This window comes from Procambarus clarkii, chromosome 76, assembly GCF_040958095.1.
Source record: "Procambarus clarkii isolate CNS0578487 chromosome 76, FALCON_Pclarkii_2.0, whole genome shotgun sequence".
Classification (NCBI taxonomy): Eukaryota; Metazoa; Arthropoda; class Malacostraca; order Decapoda; family Cambaridae; genus Procambarus; species Procambarus clarkii.
In genome coordinates this window covers 12,388,770-12,407,702 of record NC_091225.1, presented here as the reverse complement: position 1 = coordinate 12,407,702, position 18,933 = coordinate 12,388,770, and the positions used below count along the sequence as shown (strand labels likewise).

Here is an 18,933-nt window from a genome sequence, read left to right as displayed (position 1 = left end):
GTTTACAAGTGGATGAATGGACATAACATAGGAGATATTAATAGGGTATTGGGTAAAGGGTAATAGGGTAAATAATAATTTACTTAATAGGGTAAAGTATCGACACAAGACAGAACATGAAACAATGGGTATAAATTGGATAAGTTTAGATTTAGGAAAGACTTGGGTAAATACTGGTTCAGTAACAGGGTTGTTGATTTGTGGAACCAATTACCGCGTAACGTGGAGGAGATGGGGTCCCTCGATTGTTTCAAGCGTGGGTTGGACATGTATATGAGTGGGATTGGGTGGTTATAGATAGGAGCTGCCTTGTAAGGGTCAATAAGCCTTCTGCAGTTACCTTTATTCTTATGTTCTTATGTTTTGCTCCAGTATGTTGTTATTCTACTGTGCATATTTGGGACTTTGCCTTACAGTATCTTTCATGTATATATTATTTGATACCTTTCTCATCTCTTTTTTCCAAAGAGTACATTTTGAGAGCTTTGAGACGGTCCCAATAATTTAGATGTTTTAAACATTTCTATGTGCATGATCACTCTTTCCCAAGGGAGGGAGGTACTGGATGTCAAATACCTCTTCTTTCCTGGTAAACATTAGATCCAGTATTGCCAGAACATCCCCTTCCCTCATTCTTGTGGCCTGCTTGATGTGTTGATACATAAATGTCTCCAAGATGAGGTTTACAAATCTGCCTGTCCAAATGTCCTCTGTTCTTGCCTCGTAGGCCTCCCAGTCTATTGCCTTAAAGTTGAAGTCCCCCAGTACCAACAATCGGGATTTATCTTTGTCAGCTCTTACCATAATATCTCTCATGACCATTATGAAGCCCTCTTGTTTGTCATCCAGTTCTTCCTTTGTCCATGTGTTGCTTGCTGGTGGGCTGTAAGCATAAAAATTATCAGCTTATCATCTTGATTCCAGATCTGCAATGCCATTATGTCAATATCTCGAGGGTTTTCAATTATTAACACTCTTACCTTCAGGTGTTCTTTCACCAGCACAACCACTCCTCCCTTTCTAGTTTTCCTGTCACGTCTCCAAACTGAGTAGCTCCTTGAGAATACGACTTCATTTAAAATATTTTCTTCAAGTTCTGTCTTTGTTAATGCGACAATATCTGGGACTTTGAGCTTAATTATATCCTTTAACTCCAATATTTTCGATCTCCCTCCATCTTTGTTGGTATGTACTATTTTCAGGAACATGTTCCCCTTCCCTTTGTTCTTTACACCCTCTTCCTTTAATGATTTTGTTGCCCGGTCGTCGACCAGGCCTCCTGGTTGCTGGACTGATCAACCAGGCTGTTAGACGCGGCTGCTCGCAGCCTGACGTATGAGTCACAGCCTGGTTGATCAGGTATCCTTTGGAGGTGCTTATCCAGTTCTCTCTTGAACACTGTGAGGGGTTTGCCAGTTATGCCCCTTATGTGTAGTGGAAGCGTGTTGAACAGTCTCGGGCCTCTGATGTTGATAGAGTTCTCTCTCAGAGTACCTGTTGCACCTCTGCTTTTCAACGGGGGTATTCTGCACATCCTGCCATGTTTTCTGGTCTCATGTGGTGTTATTTCTGTGTGCAGGTTTGGGACCAGCCCCTCAATTATTTTCCACGAGTAAATTATTATGTATCTCTCCCGCCTGCGCTCAAGGGAGTACAGATTTAGGCTCTTTAGTCGGTCCCAGTAATTTAGATGTTTTACTGAGTGGATTCTAGCAGTAAAGGATCTCTGCATGCTCTCTAGGTCAGCAATTTCTCCAGCTTTGAAAGGGGCTGTCATTGTGCAGCAGTACTCCACTCTAGAGAGCACAAGCGTTTTGAAAAGTATCATCATCGGTATAGCATCTCTAGTGTGAAAAGTTCTTGTTATCCAACCTGTCATTTTTCTTGCAGTTGTGACGGCTACTTTATTGTGTTCTTTAAAGGTAAGGTCTTCCGACATGAGTACACCCAGATCCTTTACATTGTCTTTTCGTTCTATGTTATGATTTGCCTGAGTTTTGTATGTGGTTTCTGTTTTTATATTTTAAATTTTTCCGTAGCGCATGAGCTGGAACTTATCCTCGTTAAACACCATATTATTTTCTGTAGCCCATAGAAAGACCTGATCTACATCTGGTTGGAGGTTTGCCGTGTCCTCTATGTTGCCAACTCTCATGAAAATCCTAGTGTCATCTGCAAAGGATGATACAGTGCTATAGGTTGTGTTCTGGTCTATGTCCGATATGAGGATGAGAAAAAGTACTGGAGCAAGCACAGTACCCTGGGGGACTGAGCTCTTCACGGTTGATGGGCTGGATTTTATTTTGTTGGCTATTACACATTGGGTTCTGTTAGGAAATTGTAGATCCATCTGCCTATTTTCCCGGTAATTCCTTTTGAACGCATTTTATGTGCAATAATACCATGGTCATATTTATCAAAAGCTTTTGCGAAATTGTGTAAATTACATCAGCGTTTTGTTTGTCTTCCATAGCATCTAATGCCATATCATAGTGGTCCAGCAACTGCGACAGGCAAGAGCGCCCTGTTCTGAAACCATGTTGTCCGGGGTTATGGAGATGCTGTGATTCCATGTATTTTGTGATCTTACTTCTTAGCACTCTCTCAAAAATTTTTATGATGTGCAATGTTAGTGCTATCGGTCTGTAATTTTTTGCCTCTGCCTTATTTCCTCCTTTATGGAGTGGTGCTATCTGCTGTTTTTAGTATGTCAGGGATAACGCCAGTATCTAGGCTTTGTCTCCACAGAATGTGAAGGGCCTGCGATAGTGTTTTTTTTACAGTTCTTGATGAATATGGAGTTCCAAGAATCCGGGCCTGGTGCAGAGTGCATAGGCATACTGTTTATGGCTTCTTCAAAATCTAGTGGGGATAGGGCGACGTCTGATATATGATTTGATGTTGGTATCATATCCATGAAAAATTCATTTGGGTTATCAATCTTTAGTGCATTTAATGGCTCGCTGAAAACAGAGTCGTACTGCTTCCTCAGTAATGCGCTCATTTCTTTGTTGTCATCGGTGAAAGTTCCATCTCCCTTTCGCAGGGGCCCGATACTAGATGTGGTTTTTGATCTTGATTTTGCATAGGACTAAAACTAAAACTAGTTCTAGTTCAATAGGTACTATCTAAACAGGAGGATGGGTTGGTAGCTGATACTAAAGATCTGTGGATGAATGGGGTCTTCATGGTTGCTCGCAGTTTACGTCCTGTAGGAGGCTTGGCTGTTCAGGCAGGTGGCTTATGGATAGATGCGACATGTTTCGTCTGCTATCCTCAGCATAATTCGGTGTTTCTTTTTTGTCGTGCTGTCGACCAGGTCATAAAGTTCTGGCTGTCCTTTAGGGTAGGTCTTGTAGTAATTGGGGTCGTAGTATTCCTTGTGTAGTATTGAGAGGTCGATGCAGTACTGCATGGTTTTAGCATCGACTTACATGGGGTCTGGGTATTGCAGTGTCTTTTTCATCGATAGTCTTGTTGCAGTGATGGGCCAAGTCTCATCTTGCTTTCACCATCAAATGGTGTTGACTTGGGTCGTATGTGTAGAGTAAGAAGCAGGGGCCAACCATTGGTGAGAGTGCTCGGGCATGATGGCGTCATTGTTTTTTGAAGCTCCAGTGTTGGCTGAAGTGTGGGAGGCATCCAGCCTAAGGTCCACCTCCGGTATAGGGTCGGTTGCAAGGTCCGCTGCTGGGTTGTCCGTCTGAGTGGCTGCATTTGAAGTCGCCTTGATGGTAGTGGTAATAACGGTGTTTTGCCGTTAGGAGTGTGTAAGGAACCACCATGTTCAGGAGGCCGTTGGCATCTAGTAGTGTATTGAGTGTAACCACAAATCTGTGGCTGTTAGGGCCAGCGGTCCTTTCGTTTAGTCGGATGAGAGCAGGTAGAATGCTTGCCATTATGGTTGGCGGTGGAGTCTGCAGTAGAGGCACCTGTACAGTTTTCTGTAGGTTGCTCAAGGGAGAGGTAGGTTGTGACGTGGTGTTTACTGTCCCTGGCAGTGCAGGAAACTCCGTTGACTGTATATTAAATGTCTTGGCTTGGCGTGTAGGGGTAGGTCTGGCATGTGCCATCTTTTTCATTTCAGCTTTCTGACTTGGCATTCATGTGAAATGGTAGTGTGGGCTTACCCATAGTTGATGCACTGTCGTGCAGTCTATGTGCAGGTTTTGTAGGTGTGCTCCCTCACGCATAAGCTGCATCTGTCAGTGGTCTGCTGACATTTCTTAGTAAAGTGGTCACGCTTGTAGCAGCGGGACCACTAGCACAGCTGGAAGAAGCATTCTCTCTGCACTAGGTCAGGGGTAATGGAGATGACTTGGCATCGGAATCCATTTTCTATAGCGAAAGTGACAGCAGCAGCCATAGAGTGAGTCACCTTCAGTAGCGTCAGTCAATCTTCGTTTGTTATTAGGTGTGTCACAATTTCCGCCATGGCCGCATTTTCATTGTTGATGCTCTTCATGAGTTCGTTCTCCAGGGAAGTTATGTAGGAGCTGAGTATCCTGGCGATGATGGACCGGAAGGCGGTATACTGTGGTGGAGGGGTAAGGATGATGCCCTCTTCTCGTAGGGAAGTCAAATGCTGTGCGGTGATGAGCTTTTCCAGAGCTTCTGTGCTGGTGAATAGGAGTACAGCTCCATCTCCATCAGTCTTGATGTCCACTGGGGTGACTGCTGAGATCTGTGATATTTTCTGCAATATCTGCCGTCGCAGGAGTGGCTAGTCTTCTCAAAGTCTGACCTTAACCTTGTATATCATGTTGGCGGTTTTCACTGAAGCTGGAGGTTTTTGTTAATGTCAGGGTTGTCAGGTATCATAATTCCCAGATCTTTTACATGTTGCTTTCCTTTTATGAGTAGGTCTGATTGTGTCCTGTACCCTGTGTTTTTTTTTAAGTTCCTCGTTTCCACCATACCTTAGTACCATAGTTAAACATCATGTTATTTTCAGTTGCCCAATCAAAGACTTTAATAATATCTACCTTTAGTTTTTCAGTGTCTTCTAAAGAGGCAATTTTCATGCTGATTTTGTATCAACTGCAAAGGATGATATGAAGCTTTGACTAGTAATTTTTGTCCATTTCCGAGATAAGAATGAGAAATAGTAGCAGTGCAAGGACTGTATCCTGAGAGAAAGCTTTTCACTGCACTTGGGCTTGATCTTATTTGATTGACCGTCTCTCTCTCTCTCTCTCTGCATTTTGTTTGACAAAGTTGAAAATCCACCACCCCACTTTACCCGTTATTCCTATTGATCTCATTTTATGGGCTATCACTCCATGATCACATTTGTTGAATGCCTTTGCAAATTCTGTGTATTCAGCATCTGCATTTTGCTTTTCTTCTAAAGCTTCTGTAATTTTGTCATAGTGGTTGAGTTACTGTGAGACAGGATCTTTCCATTCTAAATCCATGTTGTCCTGGGTTGTGAAGTTCATTGTTTATCATAACCTTATGGAAACTTATCGTGCTATTGTGCCGGTCAGCCGACCGGTCAGGGAGTCGGTCGGCCAAGCGGACAGCACACTGGACTTGTGATCCTGTGGTCCAGGGTTCGATCCTGGGCGCCGGCAAGAAACAATGGGCAGAGCTTCTTTCACCCTATGCCCCTGTTACCTAGCAGTAAAATAGGTACCTGGGTGTTAGTCAGCTGTCACGGGCTGCTTCCTGGGGGTGGAGGCCTGGTCGAGGACCAGGCCGCAGGGACACTAAAGCCCCGAAATCATCTCAAGATAATCTCAAGATTGTAGTCTGAACTTGCACAGTGTAAGTCCAAATGATATAACTCCTGCTCATATATCAACATACATAGTTCAAGTCCTTATCCTGCACTTATAACATCAACATGCACAGTGTAGGTTCTTGCTCTTAAATTGTCAACGCATAATGCTGACATTTTGCGTTGTCAATATTATCCTGCTCTTATATCATCAATGTACATAGTGTAGGTACTTATCCTCTTCTTGTGTCATCAACATACAGAGTGTAAGTCCTTATCCTGCACTTATATCATTAATTAACACATGGTAGGTCTTCATCTTGTTCATATGTCATCAATGTACACAGTGTAGGTCTTTATCCTGCTATTACATCATCACTGTAAACAGTGTTGATCCTTATCCTGCTTGTATATCATTGATGTACACAGTGTAGGTCTTTATCCTGCTCGTCTCTCTCCCTCCTGCGGTGATGTTCCGGTTGCAGTCCCACTTTTAGCTGTTTTTAAGGGGGGACCTGTGTCACTCAGCAGTTGCTCGAACAGTTGTGAGGGAGCTTGAACTTTGCCTTGCTGGCTTACCTGCTGGGCAGAAATTGGCTTCAGAGGCTGTTCTGGTATCTTCGGAGCAGCCCCTTTCATAACTCTTGTGGCCATTGGGTTCTTCTCCCTGGGTCCTTACTTCGGTTGCTGCATCTCCGGCTTCCACTTCGGGTTTTTCGGGGTTTGGTGCCAGGGCGCCTTCCCTCCCTCGATGTGCTCACAGACCCCTCGTCTCTTTGCTGGGGATTTGTGATCAGTGGTCCACAGGCTGGCTAAGGACAGTGGCTGCCATCCTTCTGTTGGGCTCACAGCACTGTGCAGGAGTTTATGGCTGTGTGGCAGGCACTGCAGCAGATTCAGCTTCCTTGGGGCTCTGTGATCTGGCTCCATTTGGACTGCTCCCTTGTGGTTCATTGTCTCAACCAGGGAGTTGAGGGGGGATCTCTGCAGTCTGTGGCTCTTTGGGGCTGTTCGCTTCAAGTAGCTCTTCTGCTGAGTTCTCGGGGTCTAACTCTCCATGTCATTCACATTCAGCGAGCATCCAACATCCCGGCAGACAGCCTATCGCACTTTATTCCCCTTTCCACGGAGTTGACGGTTGACGCTGGCTCTTTCCTTTGGCTTTGTGAGACGTACAGGCTCCCAGAGGTGGACCTCTTCACATTGGTGTGGTCTCGGCGTCTCCCATTGTACGTCGAGCCGGGGGTTTTGTTCTTTTGGCCCTGGGGATCGTTTTGTTCGTTTGCAGCCTTCTCCTTCTTTTCTGGGAAGAATGAAAAGGCTGATTTCTGAAGGAATCTGTTGGTTGTTGATCTTGGTTAGTTTGGCTGGAGGTGCATCATGTGTTATGCCCGGTGGCGGCTTTGCGTTCTACCTGTGAGCCACTGGTTCAGTGATAAGACACACTCTGGGTGGATCCGGTTTCCCTTGTTCCCTGTTCCAAGGCTCGTGTGTCTCAAGTTATCCGTAGTGTCATCAAGTCTAGCCAGCCTGCGGTCTACCCTGATGCCCATGATGTACGAAAGTATGCTGTCTTTACTCCAGTAATATGTCTTCGACATTCGGGTGCGAGGGTTTTGGAGGTCGAACAACGTCCTGGCCGCTTAGGTATCTTGTGAATGTTTCGGGCCCCTATCCTGTTCTGTCATCAATGTATACAGTTTAGGTCTTTATCCAACTCATATACCTCAGTCAAATCTTGTTAAAATCTACAACACAAAATAACAACATACTGGAGTAAACGAAATGGAATGAAATGCAAATTAAAACTGGTGAAGAGCAGGGGTGCCATAGGCACAATCACAGAACACTGTATAAACATAAACATCAGAGGTCCACGGTTGTTCAACATACGCCCAGGGATTATACTTACTGGGAGTATGGCTTTACAGTTACAATTACAGGCATTAATTGAAGATCATCTGCCACATTTTGGGTGGCATGTTTTCTGGGATTTGGAAATAATGATGTCTGACGACCTAATGTTTAGGGAGCATAACCAAGCAAATTTTGCGTCAGCCAGAAAAATTATAGGGTGGATTATGAGAACTTTCAGTTCCATCAAAATGGTTTTACTATTCAAATCACTTGTGCTGTCTGTCCCATCTTGAGTACTGCTCAGTACTCACTTTCCCCTTCAGAGCAAGAGAGATTGCTGAAATAGTGAATACAGTACAGAGAACATACTGTATGCGGCATACATATACACGATAAAGCACCTAAACTATTGGGATACTATCAAAGCTCTCCAAATGTACTCCCTAGAAAGGAGACGAGAGAGAGATCAAATAATATACACATTGAAAATTTGCAACTCCTTGAGTCCCTTGACATGGGTGACACGATCAGGATAATTGGTGCAGTGGTACATTGAATGTTCTTGGCAGAACAAACATGTCCTCCCGCCTACAGCACCTTTTGGAGTCACCGCTTTGGATGACACAGTAACTGTAGGCTTCGAGGGACCCATTGTGTATGTGCCTACACTGTCAGATTTCCACTTTGGCATGGAAGTACTTAGGTTAGATTTGTTAGGAATACTTGGTGTACCTGTTGCTTTATTGTTAGTCCTGCACCTGTGTTCTCCACTGACTCATTTTAGACTTGTCAGTTGAAGAATTTGGTGTTGGTACTATTTTCTCATGTGCTCATTCTATTCACAATCATCCTCAACCCTTCAAAGATTTCATCCAGTGTGAGGATTTCTGTTCAATAGTAATTACCTAAGTGTAGTTACAGGATGAGAGCTACGCTCGTGGTGTCCCGTCTTCCCAGCACTCTTTGTCATATAACGCTTTGAAACTACTGACGGTCTTGGCCTCCACCACCTTCTCCCCTAACTTGTTCCAACCATCTACCACTCTGTTTGCGAAAGTGAATTTTCTTATATTTCTTCGGCATCTGTGTTTAGCTTGTTTATATCTATGACCTCTTGTTCTTAAAGTTCCAGGTCTCAGGAAATCTTCCCTATCGATTTTATCAATTCCTGTTACTATTTTGTATGTAGTGATCATATCACCTCTTTTCCTTCTGTCCTCTAGTTTTGGCATATTTAATGCCTCTAACCTCTCCTCGTAGCTCTTGCCCTTCAGTTCTGCGAGCTACTTAGCAGCATGTCTTTGCACCTTTTCCAGTTTGTTGATGTGCTTCTTAAGATATGGGCACCACACAACTGCTGCATATTCTAGCTTTGGCCTAACAAAAATCGTGAACAATTTCTTTAGTATATCGCCATCCATGTATTTAAAAGCAATTCTGAAGTTAGAAAGCGTGGCATAGGCTCCTTGCACAATATTCTTTATGTGGTCCTCAGGTGATAGTTTTCTATCTAGAACCACCCCTAGATCTCTTTCTTTATCAGAATTCTTTAAAGATTTCTCACATAATATATAGGTTGTGTGAGGTCTATGTTCTCCTATTCCACATTCCATAACATGGCATTTATTAACATTAAATTCCATTTGCCAAGTGGCGCTCCATGTACTTATTTTGTCCAGGTCTTCTTGAAGGGCATGACAATCATCTAAGTTTCTTATCCTTCCTATTATCTTAGCATCAACAGCAAACACGTTCATATAATTCTGTATACCAACTGGTAGATCATTTATGTAGACAATAAACATCACCGGTGCAAGAACTGAACCCTGTGGTACTCCACTTGTGACATTTCTCCAGTCCGATACATTGCCTCTGATTACTGCCCTCATTTTTCTATCAGTCAGAAAATTTTTCATCCATGTTAGAAGCGTACCTGTCACTCCTCCAATATTTTCCAGTTTCCAGAACAACCTCTTATGTGGAACTCTGTCGAAAGCCTTTTTTTAGGTCCAGATAGATGCAGTCAACCCAACCATCTCTTTCCTGTAATATCTCTGTTGCTCGATCATAGAAACTGAGTAAATTTGATACACAGGATCTTCCAGATCGAAAACCATACTGTCTGTCTGATATTATATCATTTCTCTCCAGGTGTTCTACCCATTTAGTTTTAATTATTTTTTCCAATATTTTGACTATTACACTTGTCAATGATACCGGTCATTAAGGGGGTCTTCCCTACTTCCACTTTTGTAGATTGGAACTATGTTAGCCTTTTTCCACACATCAGCTACAACTCCTGTATACAGGGATGCCTGAAAAATCAGTTGAAGAGGAATGCTGAGCTCAGGTGCACATTATCTCAGAACCCATGGTGAAACTCCATCTGGACCAACTGCTTTGTTCTTATTTAGCTCCTTGAGCATTTTTCATCATTTTTCATTTTGAGCATCTATGTTGTTCTCTGAAATTCTTATTGTATCTGGTTCCCTGAAGATTTCATTTTGTACAAACACACTTTGGAACTTTTCGTTTAGTGTTTCACACATTTCCTTTTCATTTTCCGTGAATCTATTTCCCATTTTCAACCTCTGAATATTATGCTTTACCTGCAATTTGTTGTTTATGAATTTATAGAATAGACCTGGTTCTGTTTTACATTTGTCTGCAATTCCTTTTTCAAAATTTCTTTCTGCCTCTCTCCTCACTGCCGTGTAGTTGTTTCTCGCATCTTTGTATCGCTGGTATGTTTGAGGGTTCGGCCTCTTCCTGTATTGACTCCATTTTTGTGTCCTTTGGTCTCTGGCCCTCTCGCACTTTCTGTTAAACCAATCCTGTTTCCTAGTTCTGCTTCTCTGTTTTGGTATAAATTTTGTTGTGCCTTTATCATATATTTCCTTTATCATATATAGTGAGAGCAGAGAGATGCTAAGATCTCTTTCAGGAATTTTCTCTGAATCTCTAAATTCAACACCCATTCTGCTCGAGACACATCAGCCTAAGCAGCGAGAGCATTGACTAGAGACTCCACTTGGAGTCTTGTATAGCCTCAGGTGTTGTATCTGGTGTTGGTATAGCTCTCTGTTTATAGTAGAGATTGGCTATAGCAATCTCATTGTTAAAATAGTTGACTTGTACTGTAACACATGTACGTAGTATTGTAGTCGTCATTGGTGGGAAGCAGATGGTCAATAACTGCCTTCGCTTCTCCCCTCAAAGTACTTCGCAAATAAAGGAGTTTTTTTGCTGTGTTAATGGAACCTTGAGAGTTAACTAATGAATCAGTTTCAGTAACATTTAAAGTTTTCATTGTTCCTGCCATGAAATTCTGGCAAATCAATGGGAGGTAGACGAACTTTATTGATGGGGTTAAATGTATTTGCTCCATTTGTGGTTAGAGCATTTTGAGAGACAGAGTTTATATTTAATTGTTCTAATAGTTGTATAAATCTAGACGATCTTGGATCTCCTCAAATTGTGCCGTTTTGGTGAGGAAGGTGTCTAGTCTGTCTGGATTATTTTGTTGGTAGAGGCTTTAAACATGATAGTTCATTGCCTCAGCAGCCTTTGTATTTTTGTTTGGCCACCTCTATGTGGCTTTCTAGTAATTTGGGAGTCACATTTGAGGACTCGGCAAACTGCTCAGTCTTGTTCAGCTGCTTCATCACAGGTCTTTTGTAACTCGCGTATGATTTGTGGAACAACGTACTGGTAATAAACATTTCGTCTGTTGTACTTGCTGCTTGATTTAGTTTTGTTGGTCCTATGATTTTCTAAATGGAAATAACTGGGGTATTTGTTCATAATTACTGAGCAAGTTATAGTAGTTGCCTAGGGTGATTAATTTTCAGTCACTAGGCTATGATCCTACCTCTTGTAGGATGTAGGTGTATGTGTACAGTAGTATAATTTTGGGTACAATACAACTTTTGTTAATAGGCCCACCCTAATTAGGGTCTGCACATTAATTAAATGGGGTTAGGTTGTTCACTATTTAATTAAGTCAGTGGTAATATATCCTACCCTAATGTGGGTTGGCACAGTAATTAAATGGAACTAGGATGTTCACTATTTAATTCAACACTAGCCAATGGTAATACAGTGGTACAGTACCTCCGTTTTCGAATTCAGTCTGTTCCTAGAGACGGTTCGAAAAGCGAAACGAAATTTACCATAAGAAATAATGTAAATTGAATTAATCCGTTCCTCACCCACAAAAATATTAACTAAAAAATATATTTTATACAGAAAACTACTCATAATTACCTTACCTTTATGGAGGACTCTTGTTGGCGTATGGAAGACAGTGAGGAAGGGGGGGAAGAGAGGTGTTAGTGTTTGGAAGGGGGAGTCCCCTTCCATTATAACATCAGGCAGTGATGACATTTCTGGGGTACTCTCTCTCTTACGTTTTACAGCCATACCACTAGGACCTGGTTGTGGCTCACTGCTTTCTTGTCTTATTAAGAATCTGTCTATAGACACTTGTTTTTCTCTACATTTTAACACTTGTCTGTAGTGAGACATCACATTGTCTCACTATGAATGATCTCTTGTTTTTTCCTCTACATCATCCTTACAACTATTTTCTTAGGTTGAGCTTTACCACTGACTTTCTTGGGACCCATGGTGTGATATATAATAATTAATTTTATGTTCAGAAACTAAATAGACCAAAAACAATGAAATTCTTCACAAAGAATTCAAGCATGATTTGTCACCTCGGTAGGACGCTGGTAAAGTGAGGCGCGATGGACCCGTACGTGTATAAACAAACTCCGAACACTGCGGCAAACAACGAGTACTGAATCAAATTTAAAAAAAAAATTGAACTCGAGTGCTGAAAAATTTGAAAACATGGCCATACAAAAAACGAGGTTCCACTCTATATTCTACCCTATTATGGGTTGGCACTAGATTCTAGAATATATAATGTGCAATAGGACAGAGTGCAATATATTTTTATTTGGATTTTATTTTATAAGGTTACAATACTGTACAGCCTAGCACAATGTATTATTATTATTATTATTATTATTATTATTATTATTATTATTGCATGTTAAATAACTCAGTCTACTCGAGTTATAATTAACATTCATCCCGGAGAGATAGGTGGTTAGGCAGCATGACTCCCATCCTTTATAACATTTACTAAATGGCCAAATGGGTACATAAAGGAGAAGGCAGATATAGCAAGCACTTTCCTGATGATGTTGTGGTCGAAGACATTCAATTTCATAGGTATTTACTTCTAATACCAGCGGTACACTGTGTATTATGAGCGGGTTTTGCTTGTGCTGGCTCTCTAGTTACAACAATTATAATGGCGTCCTCGGTCCCCACACCAGTAACGCCTCCCTTAATACGTTTTTATTAGTAATCGGAAGGGGGAGTTTATTCTAATTCATTTAATAACTGATAATTTTGTTTAATTTAGGGAAGTGCATTTATTAGTTTGTCATCAGACTGTTGGGTTTAGTATTAAATTGATTAATACTATTTGAGTGTAAAATTAATTTCAGCAACGTGGCAGTATAATCTCTTTCTGTAATGAATTAGTCAGGTACGCCATCCTTTACAAGATTAACGAATTTAATTTGATTAATATTTGATTAATACAAAACAGCAATAATTTTATTTTGCATATTGTATTCAGGAATTTATAAGTGACATGGGAAAATTCCCACAGTTGGGACAGGCCAACAAGTAATTTGTTGGACCATTTTTATTCAATTTATCCAAGTCCTTGTGTGGTATCTTGTAGTCCATCTTATCCTCATAATTTGTATTGAGAGGGAGGTGTCTGCCCTCTGTGGGAGATCATTTACATTGACCAGGGCCAAGAGAGGTCCTAGTGGGACCTCACTGGTAACATTGACCAGGTCCAAGAGAGGTCCTAGTGGGACCTCACTGGTAACATTGACCAGGTCCAAGAGAGGTCCTAGTGGGACCTCACTGGTAACAGTGACCAGAAACAAGAGAGGCCCTAGTGGGACCTCACTGGTAACAGTGACCAGGAACAAGAGAGGTCCTAGTGGGACCTCACTGGTAACAGTGACCAGGAACAAGAGAGGTCCTAGTGGGACCTCACTGGTAACAGTGACCAGGACCAAGAGAGGTCCTAGTGAGACCTCACTAGTAAAGTGTCACCACTCTCTAGTCTGTCTACTATGGCTTATGCACTCCTTTATCCACTGTAAAACCTTCACTGTAGTCCTGCTTGTTTCTCTAATTTTGGCACTAATTTTGTTATGGTGTACTGTGTTGAAAGCTTTCTGACAGTCCAATAATATATAGATGGCCAACCCTTCTCTGTCCATTCTGATGTTGCCTGATCATAGCAATATTAACAGTTTGTATAGCAAGATTTACAGTATCCGAGACACACTTTAGCTTCATGTTGACGATATAGTTCATAATGCATATCAGGACATGAAGGTAAGATGTTTACTGCATCTCTATAGCTAATACAGTATAAACACAGTACTTTGTACAAGTGCATACATAGTATGAAATTCTGCATTACAAGTTTAGTTTTTCAATTCTGATTTTGCCCTTGACATATGTACGTCAGACAAGGAAAGTATTGAGGATGACAGGTGTGTGAAGATAAGATTGTAAATGATAGTACTGTACTGTTGCTCTGAAATTATTATGAAGAGTAATTACCCCATTATTTTATTAGTAATGTGTAACACTTTAATGCTGTATAATGTTTTCCTGTTTTATAAGCTTCTTAATTATTTCCATGCTGGTTTACAGTTATATTTTAGACTAAAATCTTGTTAAGACTTGCCAGACATGTCACTTATGACCTGCTATGTAATTTAATTAGTGATTATACCTGTATTCTTAGTGATTTATATGGATGACTTGCTGAAGCATTTGGGTTAGCACTGATGCAAGAATCTCTCAGAAAAGGGGAGATAAGATATGGAATAATAGAAAAGAGTTTGTGTAATGCTGTATTTACATGTGAAATTGTTGTGTAGGCCAAGAGGTTGAGCTGACGATGCATGATGGAACAGTAAGAGACATGTGCTTCATTGAAGACTCGAGCAACAAGTCATCTCTTCTGATATCTGGCGGTGCCGGTGACTGCAAGATATATGTTACTGACTGTGCTACTGGTACACCATTCCAGGCTCTTTCAGGACACACAGGTGAGTCCTTTCATCTTCAAAATTACTAAAGTTTAAATTATACACTGTAACCTGAAATATCTGAATCATATTGTGCCACATCCAATTAGTAATCCAGCTTTCCAAATAATTCTCCTTTGATAGTTATTTAATAACATATTTTCAGTTTTATGTGGGGAGCCCTGTCAGCTCCCTGAAGCTCTCCAAACTGACATGTTCAATATTAGTTTGGGGTCATCAGTCATGGGAGTTCTTGTGCCTACCAGGAACCACGAGCCAGAACCTGGTCCCCTTAGAGAGGCGCAGGGAGCAATGGCCTATGAGCACTGTACATTTAGAGTATGTCATACTTGCCATTGACTGGGAAAAGCACCCAGAAAGATAGGCGAAACGAAGCAAACCACAAGCTATCTTGAGTTGATTTCGGGGCTTTTTAGTGTCCCCGCGGCCCGGTCCTCGACCAGGCCTCCACCCCCAGGAAGCAACCTGTGACAGCTGACTAACTCCCAGGTACCTATTTACTGCTAGGTAACAGGTACATCAGGGTGAAAGAAACTCTGCCCATCGTTTCTTGCCGGCGCCCGGGATCGAACCCGGGACCACAGGATCACATGCCCAGCGTGCTATCCGCTCGGCCGGCCCGGCCTCTAAAAGCTAGTTAAAACTGCAACCTACTTCTGAAAAAGGCAAAATAACTCCCCCCAAAAGAAAACAAATAAGCAGAACATCATCCAACTAGCACACTCACTCGTTAGCACCTCTCCCCCATAAAAAAAGAGGGAGGGGGAGCCAGCTTAGGCGAGCCAGCTGCTCCTCACCTCAGTTCTCGACTGATGTGCGTGGCAATCAGACGTCACCTCTGGCCTTGCTTTCTTGTTCTGGATTTGGCCCTGTGTGGCTGTACCAGCTGTGCGTGTATGGTGAGGTGGCCAGGTGTTTCTGGTACTCAGGGCTGCATGCTCATAGGGGGGCCTTCTGTAAATACTTCCCATGTGTTTCAGGGTTCTCTTCCCTGGGATGTTGGGGGTCTCATTCCCATTTGAGTGAGTGCTTCATCGCTTGGTGTTGTTTTCACCTTTTGGGGGGGTCTTGGGCTTTCTGTCTTGCCCGGGTGGGGAGTGGGTTTTGCTGGGTAGTCGGATTTTGTTTTGTGTGTGTGTGTGTGTGTGTGTGTGTGTGTGTGTGTGTGTGTGTGTGTGTGTGTGTGTGTGTGTGTGTGTGTGTGGCTTCAGGGGTTCACAAGTTCCGCAAGTCTTGCGGAACTTGTTCCCCGCTTGTGCTCCAATTTACTCATTCTTCGTCTGGAGATCTCAGGGGTCAGGCAGTGGCTGCGTTGCATTCTCGATTCTCTTTGTTGCAATGGGCCAGGTTGGTTGCCCAGTTGGAAGCCCCGGAGGTGCCGCGTTTGGGTTTTAGGGACCAGGATTTGGGGGCATTGTTTGCTTCGCCCTTGGTTCTGTTCGTGTCCCTGCTTCCTTCCCTGGTGGTCATTATTGGCCCTGCTTCCAGCTCCCAAACGTCTGAGGCTTTCGGAGTCGGGGGCGGGGTTCAGCTCGGGATGAGACTTGGGTGGCTTCGGGGACTGCCCCTTCCGAGTCGGGTGTGGAGGAGGTTAAGCCTAATTTCCTCACCAAAGCTTTGGGGGTCACCCCAGCAGACTCCATTCTTTGAAGCTTTTCCACAGGACTTCGTCTTTTCTTCAGGGGATGGGGGGTATAGGGTGTAAGGATGTGGGCTCTGCCCCCAGGACCTGTGTCGGGGAAAGTCTACCTGGAGCACTTGGGCTCCTTTTGACCCTGCTTGGGCCCTTGTGCCTTCCAGGCAGGGGTTATTGCTGCAGGGGCGGGGGTTTTTGTATCCTCCTTCTCCGTATGAATTTAAGTTGGGTTCGTTCTGGGATGCCTTTGGGTTCCTCGAACTCGTTCTTCTGGAGGTTTCCTTTCTCTCAGATTTTTTTCTGTGGAGGTTCGGGAGGCCCTTGGTGCTTACCTTCTACGGGACCCGGATTACGCCTCTAATGGATCCTACTTCAAGTTCAGTTCTTCTTCCCCATATTGGGTGCATTTTGAGATTCCAGAGTCTTCCTGGCTGGCAGACTGGCGGGCAGACAAAAGCCACACACCAGGCTCTCTTAGAGCCTGGGGCAGGTTTTGTCGTACCCACATGCTTGAGTGGCGAGAGGTTTCTTCGGTATTGCAGGTGTTCTTGGGGGTAGGGGGACTCCCTTGAGTTCCTCAATGAGTGCCTCTTTGCCCCTGCGCTCTTGTGATGTGGGTCTGGTGCAATTGCATGCTCAGGTTCCCACTATTTCGGCTGCTTTGGCAGCTGATGACCTGCGGACTCGTGGTCATTTGCCTCAGGCTTGCACTTACTCGGTTTTCTGGAGCTGTCCTTAGATTGGCTTTCGAAGGATGTGGGAGTGTTGAGTGAGGGAAGCCTTCGGCTGGGGTTCTGGTTTCAGCTGTTGAGGTGTCGTCTGCCAGAGGACAGATGGCAGAGAGGCGACTCTGAGAGGCGGTTTCTCTATTCTTCACCTCTCCCCTCACATGTCGGCGAGCCGTCCTTGCTGTCTATGGATTCGGCTTGGGCCCCTGGCTTTTCAGTCTTTGTTGCCATTCTGTCCTCCTTTATTCACAGAGGACTGTGTTGCACAGTTTTTGTCGGCGGCTTCAGCCATTTGCCGCCCTCTTTTTGACTTACTGGTGTTGGGGGGGGGGGAGCTAATCATTCCAGGATCTCTCGGAGTGGGCGCACCAGGGCTTGGGCTTCTTCGGGTCGAGATGGGCCGTTGGTGCCAGTTTCTGAGCCGGTATCTTTCCCGGGACCTTCTTCGTCTGGTAGGCGTGGTGCTCGCTCTGTGCTGAATTCGGATTCTCGGTGACTGCGTCGGCCCTTTTGTGGGTCACCCTGTTGATGGGGGTGATGGGGGAAAGGCTGGCTCTTTTTGCCCACGCTTGGTCCCACCACTCGTGGGCGTTTTAGGTTGTCTTGTCCGGCCTTTGATTGTGTTGGGTAACTCTTCCTCCCTCTGGTGGGGGGGGTCTGGTGGGTCAGGCTTCTACCCTGTCCCTCTGTTAGGTTATCTTGGAGTGGCTTCACATGGGTGTGGTTGAAATGACCTCGTCCTTGACGGCTGAGTGGAGGACAGTGCTCGGGATTCGTAGTCCTAAGGTTCTGGGTTTGATCCATGGCAGAGGAGGAAACAAATGGGCAGAGTTTCTTTCACCCTGATGCACCTGTTCACCTAGTAGTAAATAGGTACCTGGGAGATGGACAACTGCTACAGGCTGCTTCCTATAGATGTGTTAAAAAAAGGAGGCCTGGTCGAGGACCGGGATGCGGGGACGCTAAGCCCCGAAATAATCTCAAGGTCCTGGGCCCCCCCTTCCCCTCTTGGGGAGGGGGGGGGGGGGGGGCTGCGCAGACGAGCAGCGCAGCAGTAAAGAGTACTCACCTAATTGTGCTTGCGGGGGTTGAGCTTTGGCTCTTTGGTCCCGCCTCTCAACCATCAATCAACTGGTGTACAGATTCCTGAGCCTACTGGGCTCTATCATATCTACATTTAAAACTGTGTATGGAGTCAGCCTCCACCACATCACTGCCTAGTGTATTCCACCTGTTAACTGCTCTGACACTGAAAAAGTTCTTTCTAACGCCCCTGTGTGATGTTTGCTTGTTGGGATTGTAGGGAGTTTCTACCTCTTTTCAGTTTTTTGTTTGAGTTTTTTACCATGTGGGGTTTGTTTTGTTATGCCTACCTTTCTGGGTGCCTAACCCGGTCGATGGCAAATAAGGAAAACCCCCAATCACAAGGGGTTTTCCAGGAGCGTTGCTCCCTGAAACCTCTCTGAAGGGGCCAGGTTCTGGCATTGGTCCCTAGTAGGTCTGAACTCCATAGCTAATGTCCCAGTCTAATATAAAGTACATTAGCCCAATAAGCTCCAGGGAGCCTCTGGGGCTCACCCAGAAAATGGCGATTCATTACATTCAACGCTGGTTTTTTTAAAATTCGTCTAAAATCAATTTCTGAAAATATTTTGACAAGTTTCACAACATTGAAGCCAATAAGTTTGAGATTTGTTTAACATTTTAAGTTATTTTTACAAAATTTAAATATTTTCTGGGGAGAGCCCCTTCGGCTCCCCGGAGCTTACTAGGCTGATATGCTAATGTCAGCCCAGTTGACATCAGTCATGTGTGTGGAGTTCT

General features: G+C 43.7%; 1 protein-coding gene across 1 annotated transcript in view; it reads left to right on the top strand.

Annotated features, from left to right (window-relative positions):
• The window catches only part of LOC123771427 (WD repeat-containing protein 47), a 369,075-nt gene that overhangs the window by 310,992 nt on the left and 39,150 nt on the right, over positions 1 to 18,933 (top strand). The window contains exon 10 of the mRNA XM_045763929.2: positions 14,575 to 14,745. Within this exon, the coding sequence (XP_045619885.1) occupies positions 14,575 to 14,745 (171 nt within the window). The remainder of the gene's footprint in view (positions 1 to 14,574; positions 14,746 to 18,933) is intronic.